This window comes from Gekko japonicus, unplaced genomic scaffold (assembly GCF_001447785.1).
Source record: "Gekko japonicus isolate JY-2015 unplaced genomic scaffold, Gekko_japonicus_V1.1 scaffold200, whole genome shotgun sequence".
NCBI classification, from domain to species: domain Eukaryota; kingdom Metazoa; phylum Chordata; class Lepidosauria; order Squamata; family Gekkonidae; genus Gekko; species Gekko japonicus.
In genome coordinates this window covers 1122343-1144620 of record NW_015160214.1, presented here as the reverse complement: position 1 = coordinate 1144620, position 22278 = coordinate 1122343, and the positions used below count along the sequence as shown (strand labels likewise).

Below are 22278 nucleotides of genomic sequence, written 5' to 3'. Positions count from 1 at the left end.
AAGAGGAACTGCTGAAAAGATCTAAACTAGTGCACAGGTTCTTATACGAGGATAGGCTGTCATGCCAAGGCTTTTACATGTAAGAGCAAGGCAGTTTTCCAAATAGTAAACCCAGTAATTCTTTTAAACTCTTATTCTTTTAATAGGCTTTCTAATGGTTTTATTGTATTGGTCTATATTGCAAATGGATTTTAAATTTTTTATCATGAGCTGACTGGCTCCTTATTTATTGCTGTTTTTACTCCTGTGAGTTAATATTTTGGGATATGTATTGTTTTTAATCATTGTTCACCACCTTGAGAACCCACTGATAGAGAGCATGGATTGTGAATGTTCCGAATAAGTGGTAAGGAATTGTTGAATGTGTTTTATTTCTTGCCCTGTGTTTATTGCACCACCTCAAATCTACCCAAAATTGACTGAGCGATAGAATATATGTGTTTGCTGTCTTTTTCTTTTTTAAAAAAAAATTGTGGTGTTTTTATCATTTTAAATATATTTTACTTTGTGAACAACCTTGAGCAGGTCTCTGGAGAGACAGCAGATACATTTTCTAAATAAGCCAATAGTGTGAATGTTGGAGAACAATCCCACAACCATTACAGCAAGTGCAGTGCTTGGTGTGACCCACGCAGTGCACATTTCCAGTGGCCCAATTTGGTTGCGTGACTTGGTCCATAAAAACCTTTGTAAGCATGGCCACTAAAATGATTATCCCTTTGAAACACTGGCTAGTTGGTTGCTCTTACATACATCAAGTCCCCTGGCCAATGAGGAGCAGAGGTGTCAATTTTTTACAGTCTGTAAATATTGTCCTGTCTGAACATTTTTAGGAATCTCTCAAAAGCCGCAGGTGACACAGCTGACCAGATATCGACGAGCTTGTCGCGGATGACAAAAAATACACCCCTTCTTTGCTTAAGACAGGAGAAGTATTTCAGTCATGAATGTCCAGGGATGTTGTTCTCCTTTAATGGTTCTTCTCGGAATGCTCTGTTATAATTTATAAACTCAGTGGGATTAGCTTCCTCCGGTTAGAGGCCAGCTGTGCAGGGACTTCCTGCATGGAAACCGGGTCAGTGCCTGCCTCGTATCTTTATATGTCCGCTTGGTTCTTTATTTTCACAGCCACATCCGAAGACGAAGTCAACATGTGGATCAAAGGGCTGAACTGGCTTGTGGCGGATACCTTAAAGGCTCCTACCCCACTGCAGATTGAAAGGTAAAACAGAAATCGACAGCAGGAAAGTGAGTGCAGGCAGGTGGGGGTCGTGGGGCTATCATTTAGCCTGCTGCTCGACCAATCATTTAAAAATATATATATATGATCCTGTGCATGTAACAAAATGTCCACAATGTGTGTTCATACTGAATGATGAAAATGTATGTTCCCTTAATTTCATTTAGAGGCTTATTGTTCTTCCAAGAGTGAAACCTCTTGCATTGTGTGTGTAGTGTGGTGCAATGTCTAGAGTATCAGACTGGGATCCAGGAGATCCAGGTTTAAATGCCACTCTGCCATGGGTGCTGGGTGACCTTGGGCCCATCTGACCTAGAGATGTGAAGGCCCAGAAGGGGGCGGAATTCCTCCTTTTTTAATGAGGTCTTTTTTAGTTGTTCTGATGGAAGTTTTGGGGTGGAAAGGGGGGGGGTATAACTGCAGTAAAAAAAACACTGAGGTGTCAAAAGCCTTGTATGGTAGAGAACAAAAAGGGCAATGGTGGTGGTAGATGGCTGCTGACAGTAGACTGGGGCAGGGAATCTATAGGGAAACCTGCCATGTGGGAAGCCCTGTGGCCACTGTGGTGTATTGAAAAAGAAGAAGAGTTGGTTTTTATACCCTGCCCTTCACTACCAGAAGGCGTCTCAGAGCGGCTTACAATCACCTTCCCTTCCTCTCCCTGCAGCGGACACCCCTTCAGGTAGGTGGGGCTGAGAGAGTTCTGAGGGAACTGACTGGCCCAATGTCACCCAGCTAGCTTCATGTGGAGGAGGAGTGGGGGATCAAACCCAGTTCTCCAGATTAGAGTCCGCCACTCTTCACCACTACACCTAACTGGCTCCCATTGCAGCTGCAGCAGCACTGTAGCAACAACCCATGCCCATCCCCATGTGGGAAGCATCTCTCTTCTCTTACTTATGTCCCATCATATTCTCCAGCACTGTCCAAGCAATCCCTCTTGAGGCACTATGTGTACAGCTAACCAAGATAAGATTTAGAACGGCTTTTGTTATTGGCTGATGTGTGAGTATGGATCAAAGAGTTGTCCAAGGCCTTTCCCCCCCAGCTGGCTTGTTTTGGAAGGGGAATACTGAGAATTTTGGCACCTTCGCCTCTTTGAATACACTTGACTTAATTCTCTCTGTCAGATTTAACACATGTATGTTACCTAGAGGTGCAAATGGGAAAAAGAACACTTCTCTGTAGTTCATTTTTATCCAGTCCTACCTTGAAGGAGCTGGGGCAGTGTTGTTGGTTCTTTCCTCTCCTATTTTATGCCCATAACAGCTTTGTGAGGTGGTTTAGGCTGAGAGTGTGAGTGGCCAGGGTCACCCAGCAAGTTCCGTGGTCAAGTGGGGATTTGAATCCCGGTCTCCCAGATCCTAGTCAGACACTTCAGACACTACACAGGCATTGCCTCTTATTCCCTCTCTTTTTTCTTTGTTCGATTTTTGTGGAGAAAATGTGCTTGAGATACGTGTACGTACCCTGTTTCCCCGAAAATAAGACCTACCCAAAAAATAAGCCCTAGCAGGATTTCTATGCATTTGTGGTATAAGCCCTAGTGTGTCTTCTTGAGAAAAAATAAATATAAGACAGTGCCTTATTTTTGGGGAAACACAGTAGTTGTTTTTTGGCCAATGTTGGGTAACCTGCACATTAAAAGTGCAGTTGATGACAGATTTAAATTTCTAAACATATTTCTTCTCAGGTGGCTTCGAAAGCAGTTCAACTCAGTCGATCGCAACAGAGAGGACAGGTAAATAGTATGGCGGCTTTTTAAAAATTAGAGCATATCTACAAATTTGTATAAATGTCAGTTCTGTTTTATATGATGAAATAGTGAATTCTGGTCACTGTCTGATAACCAAGGTTGAGTAATAAGTATTGTGCTGTAGTGGAAAAGTGGGTGGTAGTTTCTTTTCTCCTGACACAAACAGAAGCAATAACTGGAATTAATTTTTTGAAGCAACCCATAGCACCATGTTGAGTGCTTACTCTCTTGATGATGCACAGACGCGGAATATAAATTACTTACTTGGACAAGTAGATCTGCTCAAGCAGTAGAGTTGGCTTACTAATGTGAGTTACTAACTGGACACGATGTGTTAAATTATAGCTGGAGAAAGGCAGTGGTTTTAGGGTCTGCTGAGATTCTTCGTCTAGATTTAATCCTGGTTCAGAATTCTGAATTGTGAGGAGAAATTTATCTGTGGCTAAACTGTGATACAAGATCTTTGTTCATTTTAATAGAACTGAAACTTACTTTATGCAAAAACATGGAGCTTAGAACAGCTAGATTTGAGTCCAGTAGCATTGTAAAGAGCAACAAGATTTTCGAGGAAAAAGTTTTCACGAGTCAGAGCTCCCTTGGTTAGAGACAAGTTGGAATGTAGGTTTCTTAAGTTGGTATATCCCCCCCTTAATGGAACTTAGAAGTGTCTGTCTGTCTGTCTGTCTATCTATCTAATCCATCTATCCTATCTAATCTATCTATCTAATCTATCCATCCATCCATCTCAAAAACTGAAAAATTACAAGAAGGAAGTTTTTTTTAGAGGTTTTATTAAATTTGTCAGTAACTATAGTGATTAACACATGGAATTCACTGCCACAGGAGGTGGCAGCGGCTACAAACATGGACAGTTTCAAGAAGGAATTAGATAAGCATATGGAGCAGAAGTCCATCAGTGGCTATTAGCCACAAGGTATAGATAGGAACTCTCAGGCTGGGGCAACTGTAGTCTTGGTGTTTGGGGGGGGGACGACAGTGGGAGGGCTTCTAGTGTCCTGGCCCCACTGCTGGGCCTCCTGAAGGTACCTGGTGTTTTTGGCCACTGTGTGACACAGAGTGTTGGACTAGATGGGCCACTGGCCTGATCCAACATTGGCTTCTCTTATGTTCTTATAAAAACAATAGACATTGTGCTGTGTGTTTAGTTCAGAGATATTGGTTTCTTTATATTCATAATGAATGTGTGGAAATGAGTGATAGTATTGACTTTTACAGTAAGGGCACTGAAATGTATTAGGTAGTAATAACACCCCTCTGAAAGGACTAATGTACTTCGAAGTGACTCTCATTTTTAATGCCAGCTCGGCCTGCGCCACCTCTGACCCTCTCCGCCTGACCTTCCATTTTCGTGTCCTGTTCTATTACTTCTAGGTTCTTCTCCTTTTCAGCACAGGTCTCCTTTAATGAACTTAAGAGTATGTTAACCTTTCAATATTGATTTTTTTAAAGTGCTCTTCCCTTAGAAAGATGAAATGCTGTAACCATTACCACTAAATTTCTAAAAGGGGGAGTGAGGCGGGGACACCGGTGTTAAAGCTAATGGGCAAGAAAACTTATCAAAGATGCCTGTCGCCATGGCAACTAGGCAACTGATGGATTGGATAGTCTACCGGATCTCCCCACCCCCGTGTTGCTTATAGAGTTTGTTCTGTCCTTTCTCCAGAGATTTCTTGTCTGTCTGTCTTTTCTTGGAAACCTTGAAGCCTGGTGCTGTTTGTGGGTATGCAGTACTTGGGAGAAGGTGTGACTGTTTAGAGAGGCAAAAGTCTTCAGCTGGCAGTTTGAACCGACAGGAGCGAGCTGGATTGTTTAGATTGGGGGTCCTCAACCTTTTTGAGCCTGTGGGCACTTTTGGAATTCTGACACAGGATGGTGGGCATAGGAGGAAGAACCCGCCGCAAAATGACTGCCATGGGTTACCTTCAGGGACACGGTGAAGGTCATTGTGTTCTGGTGGCAGCTGCTGTCCAAGCAATATTTTTTTTTAAATCTGCCCAGCCAGTTAGAACGCTTGCTGGGCAAAAGCCCCACCTGGATTTTGTGCTCTCCCCAGCCGTGATTGAGTTGATTGAAAATTTAGGGAGATTACCCAATTAGTCTGCATACCCATTGTATCAACTTGGTTACGTATTTTATATTATTGTTATATGCTTCCTGTGTGTAATTCTGCCATACGATAAATAAAGAAATAATAATCTAAAAACAGTTGATGGGTGCCAGAAAGGGTGTTAGTGGGCACCATGGGCGGACCCCGTTGGGGACTTCTGGCTTATACGACTGGCTTCTCAGTGTCTGTCTGGTCTACTTTGATTTGACTCTTTTTCTAAGGTGCTCAGAACAGCATGCACAGTGGTTTCTTCCTGCATTTTAACCTCCATATAAGGGAGGTTGACTAGGCTAAGAGACAGTGAATGTTCCAAAGTCTCCCTAGGGATCTTTGTAGTTGATTGGGCAATTTTGAACTCTGTTCTCTACAGTCTTAGGCCATCTTGAGCCAAGACGAATGTCAGGGTATACATAGTTTAATAAACTAAACACCAGCTGGCATGATTTGTTCTTCACCCAAGCGAAACAGAGTCCTCTACATATGACCCGTTCATATGTTGAAGAACAATGGGAATGAATCCATTCCTCTACCCACATGTCATTACCAGATTGTGAGCATGGCATGTATGTGTAGTGTATGTGTGTAGGCTTCATCACCACAATCAGGAGTGCTGCTTTTCCAGCACTCCCAGTCACAGAGAGGGAGCCTATGTGCATACACTTCCTTTCCATGTAGATGCTGTGCATTCAAGCCCAAAATAGGACCCACGGTAAGTAAGAAATACCAAAAATCAGCAAATAACGTGCTTTTCACTTTGGAGGAAGCTTTGAGCTCACTAAGAGAGACTTTTTGCAGCGTTTGTTGAAAAATTTGGATAAATATTTTTGTGTTTGGCAAACTTGTGCTTGGAAATATCTGTTGAACTCCCTGAGGAAGACACTGAAACAGGAGGATATCTGGACCTCTGTCGGAGGAAGACTGAGCACTTATTCAAAATAGACTTAAAGGAGTCCTCCCTCTTAAAACTTTTGTATAATTAAGGAGGACTGATATTAATAAAGGGGTTGTGCAATATCTTTTGTGATCTATTAAGAGACAATACTTAGATGTTTTGATATATGATTCTTTCTATGTATTAAGGCTTATATGATAAATAATATATGGTGAATACATTGTAAAAATATAAAACAAAAAATATATAAAAATTATTTGAGATATTTTATAATCATCTGTAGCATGGTATTTGCTGATTTTTGTGCATTCAAGCCAGCAATTATATATGGTCAGGGTGAGTGTGCTTCTACCAACTTCCCCTCTTACATGCATTGATTCAGTATGCATACGGGTCGTCTGTCATGTATGGCAGCAGCCCACCAGAGGCTCAGTAGACCTCATGCTTTTGTTATCTTCTTGGAACTGTAAAAATGGGGACAGGGGTGTCTCACATCTGGCAGGCCACTTACATGACTGGTGAACTGGTGGTTCTACTAGGTCAGCTCTAACACACATACTATGTTGTGGGGGGCACCAGGGTCCTTATCAGGAGTATCTCAAAAAGATGATTAGCGAAGGTAGACAAGCAGCCTCTTACTTTGCATTGCAGAACCCCAGGGGAGGTTTGGATTGGTTCGGAGACAATTTATTTCGATTATTTTTACCGTCCCCCCCCCATCATAAGCTTTCCAGGACAACCTAGGAAACTTTAACAAGAGCTCCGGCCCACAGTGGCGGGGGGGGGAGCAGTCTAAGATGTAGTAACAACTATAAAACATCATATAAACTTAATAAAGTGATGCAAACAGTATTAATAAAAAGCTAGACTTCCGGTTGTCACATCCCATTTTTAAAAACATCAAATAAAACCCACAGCCAAACAGTTAAGCTCTATATGGACTATAGACACATCCTCAGTTGTGCTACAGAAGATAGGAAAATCAGCATGGAGGGTGTTTTGAATACCTTGAAAGCGTCCAGTGAGTCCAGTTTTATTTTCAATTTGTTTAGTTCATGAAACTAGAATGCAACTTACAGGTGGTCATTTAACCGTGGTTTGCTTCAACAAATGCTAGTTTTGTTGGCTTGACTGGTGAACTGGTGGTTCTACTAGGTCAGCTCTAACACACGTACTACGTTGTGGGGGGCACCAGGGTCCTTATCAGGAGTATCTCAAAAAGATGATTAGCCAAGGTAGACAAGCAGCCTCTTACTTTGCATTGCAGAACCTCAGGGGAGGTTTGGATTGGTTCGGAGACAATTTATTTCGATTACTTTTACCGTCCCCCCCCCATCATAAGCTTTCCAGGACAACCTAGGAAACTTTAACAACAAGAGCTCTGGACAGTGGCGGGGGGGGGGAGCAGTCTAAGATGTAGTAACAACTATAAAACGTCATTAAAACCAACAACAAAGTAATATAAACTTAATAAAGTGATGCAAACAGTATTAATAAAAAGGTAGACTTCCGGTTGTCACATCCCATTTTAAAAAAACATCAAATAAAACCCACAGCCAAACAGTTAAAGCTCTATATGGACTACAGACACCTCCTCAATCGTGCTACAGAATTCTCGATAGGAAAATCAGCGTAGAGGGTGTTTTGAATACCTTGAAAGAGTCCAGTGAGTACAGTTTTATTTTAAATTTGTTTAGTTCATGAAACTTGAATGCAACTTACAGGTGATCATTTAACTGTGGTTTGCTTCAACAAATGCTAGTTTTGTTGGTTGAGGAGACCTCTATCAGGTGTCCATGAAAGGAGAAAAGGAGAAAGGGTTTTGTGGTGCTCTGGCCAATCTCTGTAGCCCAGAGAGCAGACTCTGTGGTTCTGAGAGCAAGCCAGGATGTCTGTGCTCATATGCCATGTGAAACCGTAGTTTAAAACTGTGGTTAATAAACCAACTTCACTACAAACTGTGGTTTTGGATCCTTAGTTTAGTAGACCCTGAGCAATCATATTTAGCAGGTGTTCTGGTGAACTTAACTGGGGTTTTGCATGAAGTCTGATCTGAGCCAGAGTTACTCTATTCAACCAGGAAAGTCACAGGAGCCTTAACTTAGTACCAATCTTTGTGAATGCCAGAACTGACTCTTTTTGCCTGTCTTGCTCAAGCAATGATTCCCTTTAGCTGTGTTTCCAGAGCCAGGAGCTGCCCAGCGTTTCTGCCACCTTCTGCCATCCCTTCCTCCCTATTTTCAGTCCTGGTAGGAGGCCTTGGGCTGGCTGTTATTCGAATATGAGCAGAGATGGAGGCAGCCCATAACATCGGGGAGGCATGGATACAAAGAATGGGCAACATCTGTCAGAGAGGGAGGGCTGCATCTTTCATAATGTGCATATTGATGAGCTTGTATCGTGGCTTCAAAAGATTGTTGCCACCTGCTTTCTGAATACTCATCACAGAGGATTTGAAGGATGGTAATGCTTCCAAAGCACAGAAATGCTAAGTGTGTTGTATACATATAATAACCCAGCCTGGTACTATAAATGAGCCTTTGTCATTCACACTTGGGTTTGTGTGTGTATGTAAGACTCATTTAAAAAAAAAATGTTACTGAATTTTCGTGTTTCCTCCATCCCCAGTGTGAGAGGGGAAGTTACAAAGATACAACTGGATGGGGAGTTTAAAAGGGAGCCCTTGTTGGAAGAGGAATAAACAGGCTTCTTTTTGTACAATAGGCAAGACCGGACAGATTACCGCAGTAGGGTGTCTGAATGACCCTTATCGTCTTCATGGGCATAGCTAGCCTTTTGTGGAAAATTCTGACAATAAATTTTCCCTGGCAGATCAGTTGTAGTTTAAAAGGCGATGTGCCAATTTGGATCTTTTCAGTCCTTCCCTAAAAAGGCGTCAGCAGCTCAGGAAGGACGGCACCTTTCCCCCCAGTCTCACTGTACATTTTTGTGTTTCCTGGTTGAATGCTTATCCTCATTCTGGTGAGTTGCAACTGACTTGTGAAGTTCCACCTCGTGGGGTTTTCAAGGCAAAAGATGAACAGAGGTGGTTTGCCATTGACTTCTTCTGCATAGCTGCCCCTGTCTTTCTTGGTGGTCTCCCAACCAAGTACTGACCCTGCTTAGCTTCCAGGCTTTGGCAAGATTGGGCTAGTTTGGGGTGTTGGGGCTGCTACAGAACTCCTGTAGCTGTTTGTTCATTCCCTAGCAGAGACTGGGAGTGCTGACCACTGGACTACACTGATTCCTCAATCACATTGCATATAGCTCACCCTTAGAAACTCACTTAAAAGCAATTGAGGGAGTCAAGGTATCTGTAACATTACGAAATGTGTATAGGAGGTCTTTCAGGTGAATCCAGATTTGCTACTGAAACAACTGCATATACATTTATCTTTTCATTTGTCACCTTATTAATAAAAAGGAAACTTTTATTTCAGAAAGTGCACTTCTGCTCTGTGGGATTTTTTTTTAAACTGAAAAAGGGAGTATTTATTTCCTGGCAAAGGCAAGAATTTGCTTACAGGAATAAACATAGAACATCTGTGATAAGGGAGGTAAAAGGCAGGTACGTTTACTTCAGAAGGGGGAGAAAGGTGCCTCATTCCTCTCACCCCCCACATAATGTGTTTCTTGAGCTGTATCAGCAAGTACAGAGACCTGGTCACATCATGTACCTGTTGCTTTTAGGACAGGAACTTAAAACTGGTGTGTGATAAAATGGTTTAGAATGCAAAGAACGTCGAACACTTTGCAGTACTTCTTAATTCTGTATATGTTTAATTGCTCTGTGGATTTGAATAGGATGGGTGGGGTGCAGGCTGGAGTTCTTGGAGATATCACAGACATCAGCCAGTTCATACAATATTCTGCTGGACACTTTCAGAACCCTGCAGAGGAAAGGTACTTTTGGATTAAGTGTAATATGGATACTTCCAAAGCAGCCATGTTTTTTTCTAAAAGCCTTATGTCTGTCTTCACCCCTTCTTTTGCGAGGTCTCTATAATGCCTGCTTGTACTTGACTGAGTTATCATTACAGAAGCTATGTACGTTGCCTCTATACATAAAGGTTCCATTTAGCTGTATTCTGACAGCTTCCCAACTGGAGTGATGATGTGAAGCTGGCAGTCAAATGCATGCACCAACGCTTGATGTTTCCACTTGGTAATCTGTACAAGAGGATTGCACCATGCCCTTGGGTTTGCAGCTGTTGTTGGAATCCCTGTTTATGGGAAGGGCTGTTGGGGTTTGGGGAGAAGATGGACTTAAACCTCTTATAAATGTTTACAATCTTAAAAGCTGATTCGTGGCCACTGGCCCATTTATTCAGCTTTTCTGTTTCCCTTCCCCCCTTCAGAATGTAGACACTCTTTTATCGTCCACCGAGATCTGGAAGTAATCAATGAATAGTTGCTGAGTTCCATTTCCTGACCTAATGACTGCAGCTAATCCTCAAACTCCAAGGCTGTCTGTCTGCGACATGCATCTCCCAGGAGTTCAGCTGGGGAGGATTTGTTTAACTGGATTAAGTCCATTACTTTCCTGTTCTGCCATGGAAGGGAGAGCTCCATTCTCTGTTCCTGGGGTGAGGAGAAGCATCACTTCTCGGCTGCCAGGAGCACATCATTCCTCTGCCAGATGATTCCTCATAATCTGAAACTGGTTTACTTGGGCTTCATCAGTCATCATTTGGCTGACTTAAATGGTAGTGAATTCTTAGGCATGGGTTTCTTCTCTCTTCTGTTTTGTGGAAGAGAGATTCCCTGGATAAACATGAGCCATGGTTAATTAGCACGTGAGAGAACTGTGTTGAACGTCTGCCTGGATTTCTGTATGCCAATCTGGGCTTAAAAGATACAGTGCAGTGGCACATAAAACAAGTCATGTACTCCAAAACCGTGAAGCTACAAAAGAACACCCTCAGATACAACGCATGCAGTACTTTGGACTGCCCCTTCAATTTGATCAGAACTCAGTTTCAACTAATAGTCTTGTATCTATGAAGCTCATTTAATGAAGATGAGTTGTTGCCCATTACTACCCTTCCCAAGGGGTGGAAGCAGGGTCACTGGCCCTTTTCAAACTGCTTTTTGTATTCTGTTTTAGTAACTGTCTGCTAATGGATTTTTTCTGTCATTTCAGACAGACCCATTTTAGTAAGTGGCTGCTAGTGGAATTTATTTACCTGTTCATCAAACCCACTTGTGTTGGGTTAGCAAAGTGTGGTTGAGCCGCTTTTGAGGGAAACGGCGTTTTTCCTGTTTTCAACCCTTGGTTGTGCTTCTGAATCACTGTGGTGTGCTGTTTAAAATGTTCATAGTGCTTCCTACAATGCTGCTTCCCCCCTCTGCGATCTTCCTCAGAAATTTTTTGTAGCACTCAAAGATGAGCCCTATAGCATTGAGTCAATGCATCTCAATGGTACCGCTATAGCACTGAAGAGCCATAGTAGTTTAGCACTATAACACTCACCAAAAGTCAGGAAAATCGCATGGTGAAAAGGGGCGGGGGGGGGAAGCAGCACTGTTTGAAATGACCATAGCACTTCAGAGATGGCTCATTAATGGAAGGAAATTTGCTGTATGAAACCCCTGTCCCTGTATCACTTTACTCGAAATTGGGCCAACAATGAATAAATTCCAGTTTAGAACGGTAATGTGAAAAGGGCCACCCACAGTTAACCACCAAGCCTTGCATTCAGATCACCAGCATTTTGTGGTGAACAGCATCAAATGCTGGCAAAAAATCTAAGCAATTCAGTAGGAGAAGAATCTCTGTCAGTCTGCAGATGAAGATTTTTTTTAAGTACCCGAAGGTACACCTTTATTGTTTTCTTATATACCTACACACAGACATAAACAACGACAACAAACAACATATAGGCCAAGAGACTTATTACAATTTGTTACTACATCTACATCATCGCTTCATTGTTCTCTATCATTTGTTAATATTCTCTAGCTCCATTATTATATATTGCTACACACTCCAATGTTAATTTTGCCATATCAGCTTAATCTTTAAGTCCATTCTCATTGTACCAATCATATAGTCTCTTCCAGATTTTTTGAAATGTCCATTTCTTTGTACCTCTCATTTCCATGGTTAATTTGTCCATTTCCGCCGCTTCTAATAGTTTATTAATATATTCTTGTTTAGTTGGTGTTTCTTGGGTCTTCCAATATTTGGCATATAATATCCTTGCTGCCGTTGACATATATACAATCAAGTAACTATCCGTTTCCTTAAACTCTTTCGGAAAGATATTTAGCAAAAGCAGATGAAGATTATTGATAAGTCATAGCACTGCTTATGTTACCAGACCCTACTGCATATTAAACTAGCTTGGCTCAGCAGTGACGCATTTAACCCCCTTACTCAAAAACAGGAGAGTAAAGGTGAGGGAGTAATTTACTGGCAGCTCCATGTCCTTTCAGTGTGGTTTTTTTTTCCCTTTTGAAAGGTGGGTCTAACATTCACTGCTGTAAGACTATTGGTTATCTTTCTCTCCCTGAATCAGGTACTGATAAAGCTGTTTGGCAAACAGCCTTTGGCAGATTGACCTTTCATCAGCCAGGGTTCTGTTTGTGGGTTGCCCCTCAGAGTTACTCATGAATTCAAACCAACTAGTTGAAATGGGAAAGAACTGAATATCTGCCACTGTCAACAGATTAACTTTCTTAGACAGGCCCTTATAGATTCAGTGACACTGAAGAAGAAAGATGTCATGAGTACTACTGTAGTGTGTAGTGTCTCCTGCTTCAGCTGACAATGATGATTGAAAAATCACTTGGTGAACCAAACTTTGGATAATGATAGGAGGTTGTTAACATGGCTTAGTTAGCTCGTCTAAATGTTTTTCCTGCTCCTGTTACACTCAATAGAGGTTGTATCCCCCCAAAGAAAAATGTATAAGTGAAAAGTCATATCCATAGTGCAATTGTGAGCATAGAACCAGAAGGTCTCAGATCTTGCTGAGTGCCAATGAATATGGTAGAGGAATGGTGATGAGCTGTTATTCATCTCAATCTTTTACAATACAGATATTACTCCTACCAGTCCCTTTGGTATCTAGAACATGACCTAGGGAGGGTTAATACATACGTTTGCTATCCAGGAAGATGAATACATGAAGCTGCCTTATCAGAGCTCTCTGGAGTCTCACCTACTGCATGATCCTTTAAACTGGGGATGACAAGGATTGAACCTGGAACCTTCTCTGTACAAAGCAGGTGCACTGTGGCTGAGCCACAGCCCTTCCCTGATGCTAGTGTGGCTGGGCCTGGGGCAACTCTGTGAACTGTAGTATAGATGTGTCTTTTTCAAGGAAGTATTCAAGGAAGTATTTAAACTTTACCCATGTAACAGTTTTTGGAGTCTTCAAATCTTAGTGTACTTGGTGAAGAGTGTGTGTTTCAGTGACATTTGGAGCTGCATCTTACTTGGGAATGATGTGTCTATTCTTCACACAGAAAGAGTAGCTGAGTTTGTTTCTGACTATGAACTAGTAGAAGTCTGAGGAAAGGTTGGTGTGGATTAATTCCAGCATTACGGTACTGTAAACTAGTGGTCTTCTTCAGTATTCAGAACTCTTACTGCATTAACTCATGCTATAGAAACCCAGTGCATTGCAGCAGTCTTTGGAGCATATTTTGGGGCACATCACATACAGGGTATTTGCTGGGCCCATGTTGGCCTTACCACTGTCCTGTCCTACTTTGGAAGAACACATGAGGTTCACATGAAACTGCCTTCTACTGAATCAGACTATTAGTCCATCAGGGTCAGTATTGTCTGCTCAGACTGACAGCAGCTCTCCAGGGTCTCAGGCAGAGGTCTTTCACATCACCTGCTACCTGGTCCTTTTAACTGGAGGTGATGGGGATTGAATAATAACAATAACAATAATAAAAAAATAATCTTTAAAATTTATTAATCGCTCAATTCTGCAGAGCTTGCTGGCTCTGAGCGATTTACAGTTACTCATTCACGTGGGACTAACAATGGTTTATGGGGGTAAGGGAGGACAACATATATCTTTTAAACCACACGCATTCACAGTCGGCGAGGGTTTGTCCAGCTGCAGGATCAGACGTGTTCCATCGGCATATTCACTTTGGCTTGGCTAGATGACGTCAGCTTCTCCAGGTCTTGCAGCGCCGCACTGCCACCGCCTGGCTGGAACGGCCCATTACAGGCTTCTCGGAGTTGAAGAGATTTTTCTTAGGCTTTCAATCTTGCGAGCTGAGCATTCCGGTCGCCAGCTAACACCTCCCCCACCAGGGTTGTTGTTTTTTTTGGTGTGCCCACCCTCTCTAAGGAGTGGTACCCATTTTATCTACTCGCTGAAGCTTTCGAACCGCTGGGTGGACAGCGAGCTAGGGACAAGGCTGGTAGCTCACACCAACACGGGGCTAGAACTGACAGCCGTATTGTTTGGCTCAGATGTTACTAACCAGAGGATAAATCCTCAGTGCCACTGCTCCCTTCTGCATTCAAAGCAGATGCTCTACCACCAAAGCACAGCCCCTCCCAGTAGTTATGGCATCTGCTTGTAGAAAATCCCAGATTCAGTCTTGGGCATCTCCTCTTCAAGTATTCCCAGGCAGCAGGTGCTAGGAAAGACCTTTCTTATTCTGAAACCCTGGAGAGCAATCGCCAGGTGGAACACACAATATGGTGCTTGGTGAATCAACAGTCTGACTTGGTATTGGTTTCCTAACAGAGGTAGTTCCCTGTGTTCATCATGCAACCTAAAGCACACCCAACATTCTTGTGTAGCTGCACATTGCATGAGAAGGTCAGTAATTGAAAACTATCAGTTTTTCAGGGAAGGGTGTTCTCCTTTAATGGAGTTCACATTGAGGAATCTTCAATACGTTTCCAAAGAACCCTGCAGTTTCTTGGAGCACTCTTTCAAAAATATATTATTAAGCAGTTCTATGGAAATGTCAAGCAGTAGTTTTTGGCAGTACTTTCAGGGACTTTTAAATGTGTTCAAAAACTGCTTGTGTCCCCTCCCAGTTTCTCTAAACAAGATTTTGGAAATAGTTTGAGAAATATCTTAGAACATGAGCATTTTTGCTTGACACTTTTTGAAGGAAAGACTCCTTTCCCAGCACCTTTTAAAAGCTTCCAAAAATTCCTTGGGAAAGAAACGGGTTTGTTTTTCTATATTTTTCTAAAGCCATCACAGGAAAAAAATGCTTCTGAAATAATTAGTTTGGAAAAGATATACAGGAATTACAGGTGTAGAAGAGCCACCTCTCTGAACATTGTCATTTGGAAATTGTATTCATCTGCTTATCTGGGGATTATTGGTGGCTTTGAATCCATCTAATTGTTTTGGGTTTTTTTTCTTCATTTTCTAGGCGACGTGTTTCTTTCACTAGGTTTAGAAGGAAACCTCAGTAGGTTTCAGAAGGAGCCCCACTGTAAACTCGTTACGGTGGCGTCCGCCATAATAATTATTATCTTTTTCTTTCGTCCCTAATAATCTAGGATTTCTGCAAAGGATTTGAAAAACATGTTGTCTCAAGTCAATTACCGAGTCCCTAACATGAGGTTTCTGAGAGAAAGGTTAACAGTAAGTAGTTTAGCATCTTGCCGTGTCTTTGGCTCCTCTTCACTCCTTCGTCTCTTGGCAGCGATTGCTGTGAGCAGCATCATGATATAATGTTTCTCCCATACTGAATAACTTTCTAGCAGCTGTTGATAAAGTGCACTGACAACAGGGCTTCCCCATGGCTGGTTTCCTTTTCCCTGTCCCCCAACAGCAGTCACATCTCCAATCCTTTTGCCATTTTTTTTTGTTCAGATTGTTACTAAAATATAGTTGTGCTGATATACCATTGTAACTAGAGTTATAGCAGATTCTCTAAATTCTCAGCTTTCTTCTTTCTTTCTTTTTTTTAAAGTATGTTTCTAGTTCCTTCCGTTGTGGAGATATGCCTTTCCTCTTGTATCTCTGCAAGGAGAAAGGGGCTAGAGAATTTTTTAAAAGGAAAGCTGGGAATTCAGTGAACCTGTTACACATATTCTTACAATGGTATATCGGTATAACTGTATTTCAGTATTGATTTTTAAAAAACAAAAGGCCACCGCAGGAACAGGATTATTGAAAATGGTTGTCATGTAGGTGGGGAAATCCAGATGTTCCCACCCATACAGCAGCCACCCAAGTTTCACTATGATTTTCCCCAGAACTTCAGAGCAAAGTATGTTTGAGAAAGATTGAAAGAAAGCCAGTGAAACCCCCCAGAGGAGCACAAAAGCACCACAATGCTGTGAGAAAGAAGGGAAAAGTTTCCATTTTTCAACGCACTAGAATGCTACCAGAGGAGGCTTTAGGAGGTCAGTAGTTGGATCTCTCAACTGATTTTTTAAGGTTAAAAACCAGCCATTTGGGGACCTTGTTTAGACTGGGGTAATGGTTGAAAGAGTTAAACCTGTCATCTTTCCCCTTTTAGATCTAGTAGCAGCTTGGAAGATCCACGCTCTATAGGGAAAACAGCATGGTTCACCCTCCTCCTGTCTTTTCCCAGTTGGGGGAAAGGAGGATTAACAAATATATTACGAGATCTTATCATGTATCACCAACATTTTGTATAGTTGCACCTTTAATTGACTGTTTTTCCTAAGACATCCTGAGTATTTGCTTCTCATCCTTGTTTAGACTGGGGTAATGGTTGAAAGGGTTAAAAACTCTGCCACCTACCCCACTGACACTGGATTCCCGGAAGACCCTTCCCCCCAAGCTGCTGTTAGACCATGTAAGGGGAAAAAGACAGGCTCTGGTACGATGGCCTGTCATCTTTCCTCTTTTAGATCTAGTAGCAGCTTGGAGGATCCACGCTCTATAAGGAAAACAGCATGGTTTACCCTCCTCCTCTCCTTTCCAAGTTGTGGGGAAGGAGGTTGAAGATTTACCTTAACAAATATATTACGAGATCTTATCATGTATTGCCAACATTTTGTATAGTTGCACCTTTAATTGAGTGTTTTTCCTAAGATATCCTGAGTATTTGCTTCTCATTGGCTGCAATCATACACACTAAACAATCCACCTTCAGTCCACTTTCAATGCACATTACAACTGGATTTTACTGTGTGAACTGGCAAAATCCAATTTGAAAGTGCATTAGAAATGGATTGAAAGTGGATTATTTAGTGTGTGTGATCGCAGCCATTTAGAATAATTAAAACACTTGATGAACCAGGGGATTTTAATTAAAAAAAAAAATAACCGAAACATGATAAAAGTGATTGCACTTCTTGTATGGGTTGTATGTTCCACAAACAACAAGAAGGACTGACCAAAACAAAGCATGTTTATACAGGACTGAGGATGTGCATTATTTATTAAGATTTTTCTCCCTAATCTCAATTTTGTAGGATGTGGAGCAAAGGAATGGAGATATCACATATGGACAATTTGCCCAGTTGTACCAGAGCTTGATGTACAATGCACAAAAAGGGGTGAGATGGTTTTAATCTTAATATGATTGCTTATTCTATAACATCTAGCTCCCTTATTTTCTTGCCTCCTTTCCATATGCTTTACCCTTGCTCACCATTTGGAATTTATTACATTTACATGCTAGATAAAGCAGTTGCCCTGAATCCAGCAAGGAGGTATATATTTTGTGTGAAAGCATGCATGTCTGCTCAGATCCCTGTGTTCATCAGTGGACAGTTCTCTGCCTAACCCCACCCATGATGCTCTTGGCTGTTACATGAATACAATTCCAATTGCTCCTGTTGTTTGGGGGCAATGTGAGTGCTTTGGAGAGGGGGATGCATAAATGGACCTTAGGAGCAGTGCTTATACAAAGCAAGTTCAGGTGGGCAAATATGGGTGTCTGACTTTTGGATTTCTTCTTTTACAGATGGCTGTACCATTCTTAGAAAGGTAAACTGTTCTTTTACCTTGGGCTGAAAGGTTTGTAACTGTGAAGGGTGTCTTATGCTGATATTTGATTGTTACTCTTAGTCTTGGAGTACACTGTGATTTTGTTACTCTTAGTCTTGGAGTACACTGCATGCTTCCTCAGCCAGGACTGTATTCTCCTTTCTCAGGATTTCCTATAAAAGCAATATTGTTGTCAAAATATCAGGCTGAGATGTTTGGCGGTGGGACTTCTTAGTCAAAGATGCTTAAAAATAGCTCCTGTGACCACCTTTCTCTTTTGCAACATTTAGATTTCGGAGGGGGGGGTGCATTTGCAGACTACAAAGTAACACAAGCTGAAATTATTTCTATGCCTGTTGCTGTGTTCACAGCATTTGAGGTTTCACTGAGTTATTTGAAGTTTTTGAAGAGCACACTCAAGTTTTCATTTTTGTCTGATATTACCTCCTGGTATTCGGGTATATACCTGAAAATGTCCCAGTGGCAAGATAGCCTGTCTGTTTTTCATTTTATTTATTTAAAACAGGTTTTTGCCATCTTTCCACCCAATCAGTTTCCACAAGGTGGCAAACATTAAAACATTTAAACAGTTAAAAATACAGTTGAAACTGTAAAAATTGGTCAATAACACGTAAACGCACAGCACTAGGAGGAGAACCAATAATGTTATTAGAGGTATGCCAGACGAAACAAAAAAGTCTTCACGTGCTGGCAAAAGACACTGATAAGGAGAGACAGATGAATCTCCCTGAGGAGGGAGTTTCAGAGTTTTGGTGCCACAACTGAGAAGGCCCTTTCTTGGGTTGCCATCCATCTAACCTCAAAGGGTGCAGGCAAATGAAGCAGGGCCTCTGAGGATGACCGGACTGAGTGGGTAGGTTCATATGGAAGAAGGCAGCCCTTTAGGGATGTTGGTCTCAGGCCATAGACTCCATACCACCAGTCTGAATTGAGCCTAGAAGCAAATTGGAAGCCATTGTAGGTGGAACACGACTGGTCTGATATGGTCCCTATAACCCACTCTGGCTGCAGCATTCAGACTGTACCAACTGTAGCTTCCAGACAGTCTTCAAGGGCAGCCCTGTGTGGAGTGCATTGTAGTAATCTGATCTGTTGGCAGTGGCCTCTTTGTCTTGAATAGTACTTGTGGTGGGGATAGATTAAAAAAGGGCTAGGACTGTTCCAGCAGGGTAGCCCGCTTTAGTCTGTAAGCAGAAAAATAAACTAGGAGTCCCGGGGCACTTTGGAGACTACCAGCATTTTATTTCACCATACGCCTTCACGAGTTGGAGTCTACTTCTTCAGATGCATGAAAAGTACACCCATAAGGCTGATGAATTTATACTTCATTTACTATATTTATAGTCTGCTTTTCTCAATGAGACTCACACAATGATGTCTAATAAGCAATGTACTAGGGCTAAGATTACAGAAGTCTGAACGAGCCTAATAAGCAATGTACTAGGGCTAGGATTACAGAAGTCTGAACAAGTGTAGCATATTGGATGGGGTACAGAGTGGACACAATGCAGAAAAATGGTATTACATCAGTAGAAAATAATGTAGTGACCACAACATAATATGTGCACCAAGCCGATAATATGTGTAATATGGAGCAGTATACTCCACAGTCCCCTTTCATTTATAAAGTGCTTTCTTGAACTCTTCTGTTCTGGTATATTCCTACTGTTATGTCTGCAGAAAAGCCTCCTGAGCAACTCTGTCTTACGCAGTTATTTTTTAAACATAGTTTGTGGAATGACAGAAAGCCCCCTTGACCTCCTCAGGGTGGGGGCCACAACAGGGGAAGCAAAGATGGCTACTGTTCGTTCTGCAGCGTAGCGCTTTCTGACCAACAATGCTTTCTTTGTGCTGCTTCCTCCAGCAGTGGTGACAGATCTGAGCACTGCCGAGTATCTCTGATGGAATTCCAAACGTTTTTACTAGAATCCCAAATGGTGAGTATGCACAATGGAAGAGAGAGTGATAGAAGATAGGAATACAGCTTGATGCTTTTCTGATCCAGACCATATTCTTATCCTATCCTTCCCTGAAGAAGCTCAGGGTGTCCCATACAAGGTCGGTTAGGCTGAGAGAGTGTGTGTGATCAAATGACACCCAGTGAACTTCCCTGGCAGAGTGGGGATTTGAACCCAGATCTCTCCTGTCCTAGACATTGTAATCACAACACCAAACCAGCTCTTGGGGCCTTGCTGTCTTTCACAGTGCTAAGAATAACTTTTTGTTGTTGTTGTTGTTCAGTCGCACAGTCGAGTCCGACTGTTCGTGACCCCATGGACCACATCACACCAGGCCCTCCTGTCTTTCGTCGTGCTCCGGAGTTTGCTTAATTTTATGTTTGTTGCCTCGATAACACTGTCTAACCATCTCATCCTTTGCCGCCCCCTTCTTCTTTGACCTTCAATCTTTCCCAGCATCAGGGTCTTCTCCAGTGAGTGCTCCCTTCTCATTTGGTGGCCAAAGTATTTGAGCTTCATCTTCAGTATCTGGCCTTCCAGAGAACAGTCAGGGTTGATTTCTTTTAGGATTGACTGATTTGATCTTCTTGCAGTCCAAGGGACTCTCAAGAGTCTTCTCCAGCACCATAGTTCAAAAGAATCTATTCTTCGGCGCTCGGCCTTCCTTATAGTCCAACTCGCAGCCATACAGTACTACATTGCTTTTGCCATACAGACTTTTGTTGGCAGGGTGATGTCTTTACTTTTTAATATGCTGTCTGGGTTTGCCTAGACAACCTAGACAAGAATCACTAGGAAGGAACAAAACCTTCTCAATAGTTCTCCCCCAAGTCTTTTGAAAAGTCTACCAAGAAACTTAAGGCCCATGTTAGTTCAGATGGAGCAGCAGCAAGTCTACCAAGAAACTTAAGGCCCATGTTCAGATGGAGCAGCAGTATGTCTGTGTGCTGCTAAATAAATCTATTGTTTTTAGATACTAGGAGATTTTTCCTCCCCCAGTGTTGGTGTTTCCGATTTGTTTTATCAGTGCTGCTTTTTGTTGCACAGTGCTTCAAAAGAAGAAGGAGCCAGGTACAAGCATTATAAATATATCAGTTGCCCAGATGACTGACTGAAGTTGCATCGTCAATTTCCATTGCAGTTGCCGAGCAGGTCTGGTCCCATAAACCCCCAACAGGAGATTCCCTAGGATGGTGTTCTGGTTCAGTTGCCCTTCACAACCAGACATGGGCTGTAAATGTCATTCCATGTTATTGCAAAAATTATGAATATGAGTTCAGTTTTAAACTGACCGGCCCCAGGAGATAAATTGGCAATCTTTCTTCTTCTGTTCTCGTCTGAACTGTTCCTGTAGCATGCAGCTGCCACCCGGCTGTAATCCCAGGTGTGCATTCTTGGCTGCTGACATGCAAGAAGAAGAAAAATCACTAACCAGCACAATCTCCCATTTCATCCTGCTGACATTTAGGGAAAGAGGCCAATATGACACTGGGGAAGTGAACCAAAGGAAGGCGGTCTGCTTCTGAGAGCCAGATGAAGCAGGGAAAGCACTGCTGTCAAAGAGCCAAATATGCAAAACCATAACAAAACACACCCAACCCTCCTCTTCATTACTCGGGGGAGAGAGGATTGTGTGGATTCTCAGGCTTGTGAAAAGCCGTAATACATGGCTGGTTTTTAACGTGAAGTTATTTCCATGTGTGAGAAGGCACGTCCACAGTCAAATTGGACTGGAGAGTTTATTTTGCTGATGTGTGTAGCCAGTGTTCAGGATACATAGTTTTGGTTGTGCTTAGCCTTATTCACCTCACAGGGTAGTTATGAGGATAAGGGTAGGGCAACATATTGCCATCCTGAGATCCGCAAAAGAAGAACATGGTAAACCTGCAATGGACAGATTCTGTACTGAACTCTGTTATTTAATGGCATACATGGTAGAGGGCAGTGTTCCCCCTAAACTGTGGTGTCTTGTGAGCAAAAATTCTACTCTGTGAGCTACTGGCTGCTGCATGAATTAGTTTGCTCTGGAGCCATCCTTCCTGAGCTAAGACAAAAATGTGTGAGCTGGAGGCTAAAAAACTGCGAGCTAACTTAGAGGGAACACTGGTGGGGGGGAATATGTAACATGAGAACTGTGATTGAGGGTATGGAATGGTGCACTGTTTTCTAGCAGTGAATTTTGGAGGTATTCAGGGATTATAATTATATAGTGGAATGGTGATGTGTAGCTTCTTTTATACATGGAGCTTGTCTTCATCTAGGAATTAATGTTAAATGTTTTAATTATTTTTTAAAAATACACACCCTGGCCAAGTTCAGATTGGCAGTTTGCCCCGATATAGGCACGTGTGAGGAACGTTTCACAAGCAGA

The 22278-nt window shown here is 42.2% G+C and overlaps 1 protein-coding gene across 1 annotated transcript in view; it reads left to right on the top strand.

Annotated features, from left to right (window-relative positions):
* Positions 1–22278, top strand: part of PLCG1 (phospholipase C gamma 1) — a 118359-nt gene that overhangs the window by 56287 nt on the left and 39794 nt on the right. Inside the window, exons 3-8 of the mRNA XM_015410362.1 lie at positions 1129–1222; positions 2934–2981; positions 15519–15603; positions 17412–17495; positions 17906–17928; positions 19814–19886. Coding sequence (XP_015265848.1) covers positions 1129–1222; positions 2934–2981; positions 15519–15603; positions 17412–17495; positions 17906–17928; positions 19814–19886 — 407 coding nt within the window. The remainder of the gene's footprint in view (positions 1–1128; positions 1223–2933; positions 2982–15518; positions 15604–17411; positions 17496–17905; positions 17929–19813; positions 19887–22278) is intronic.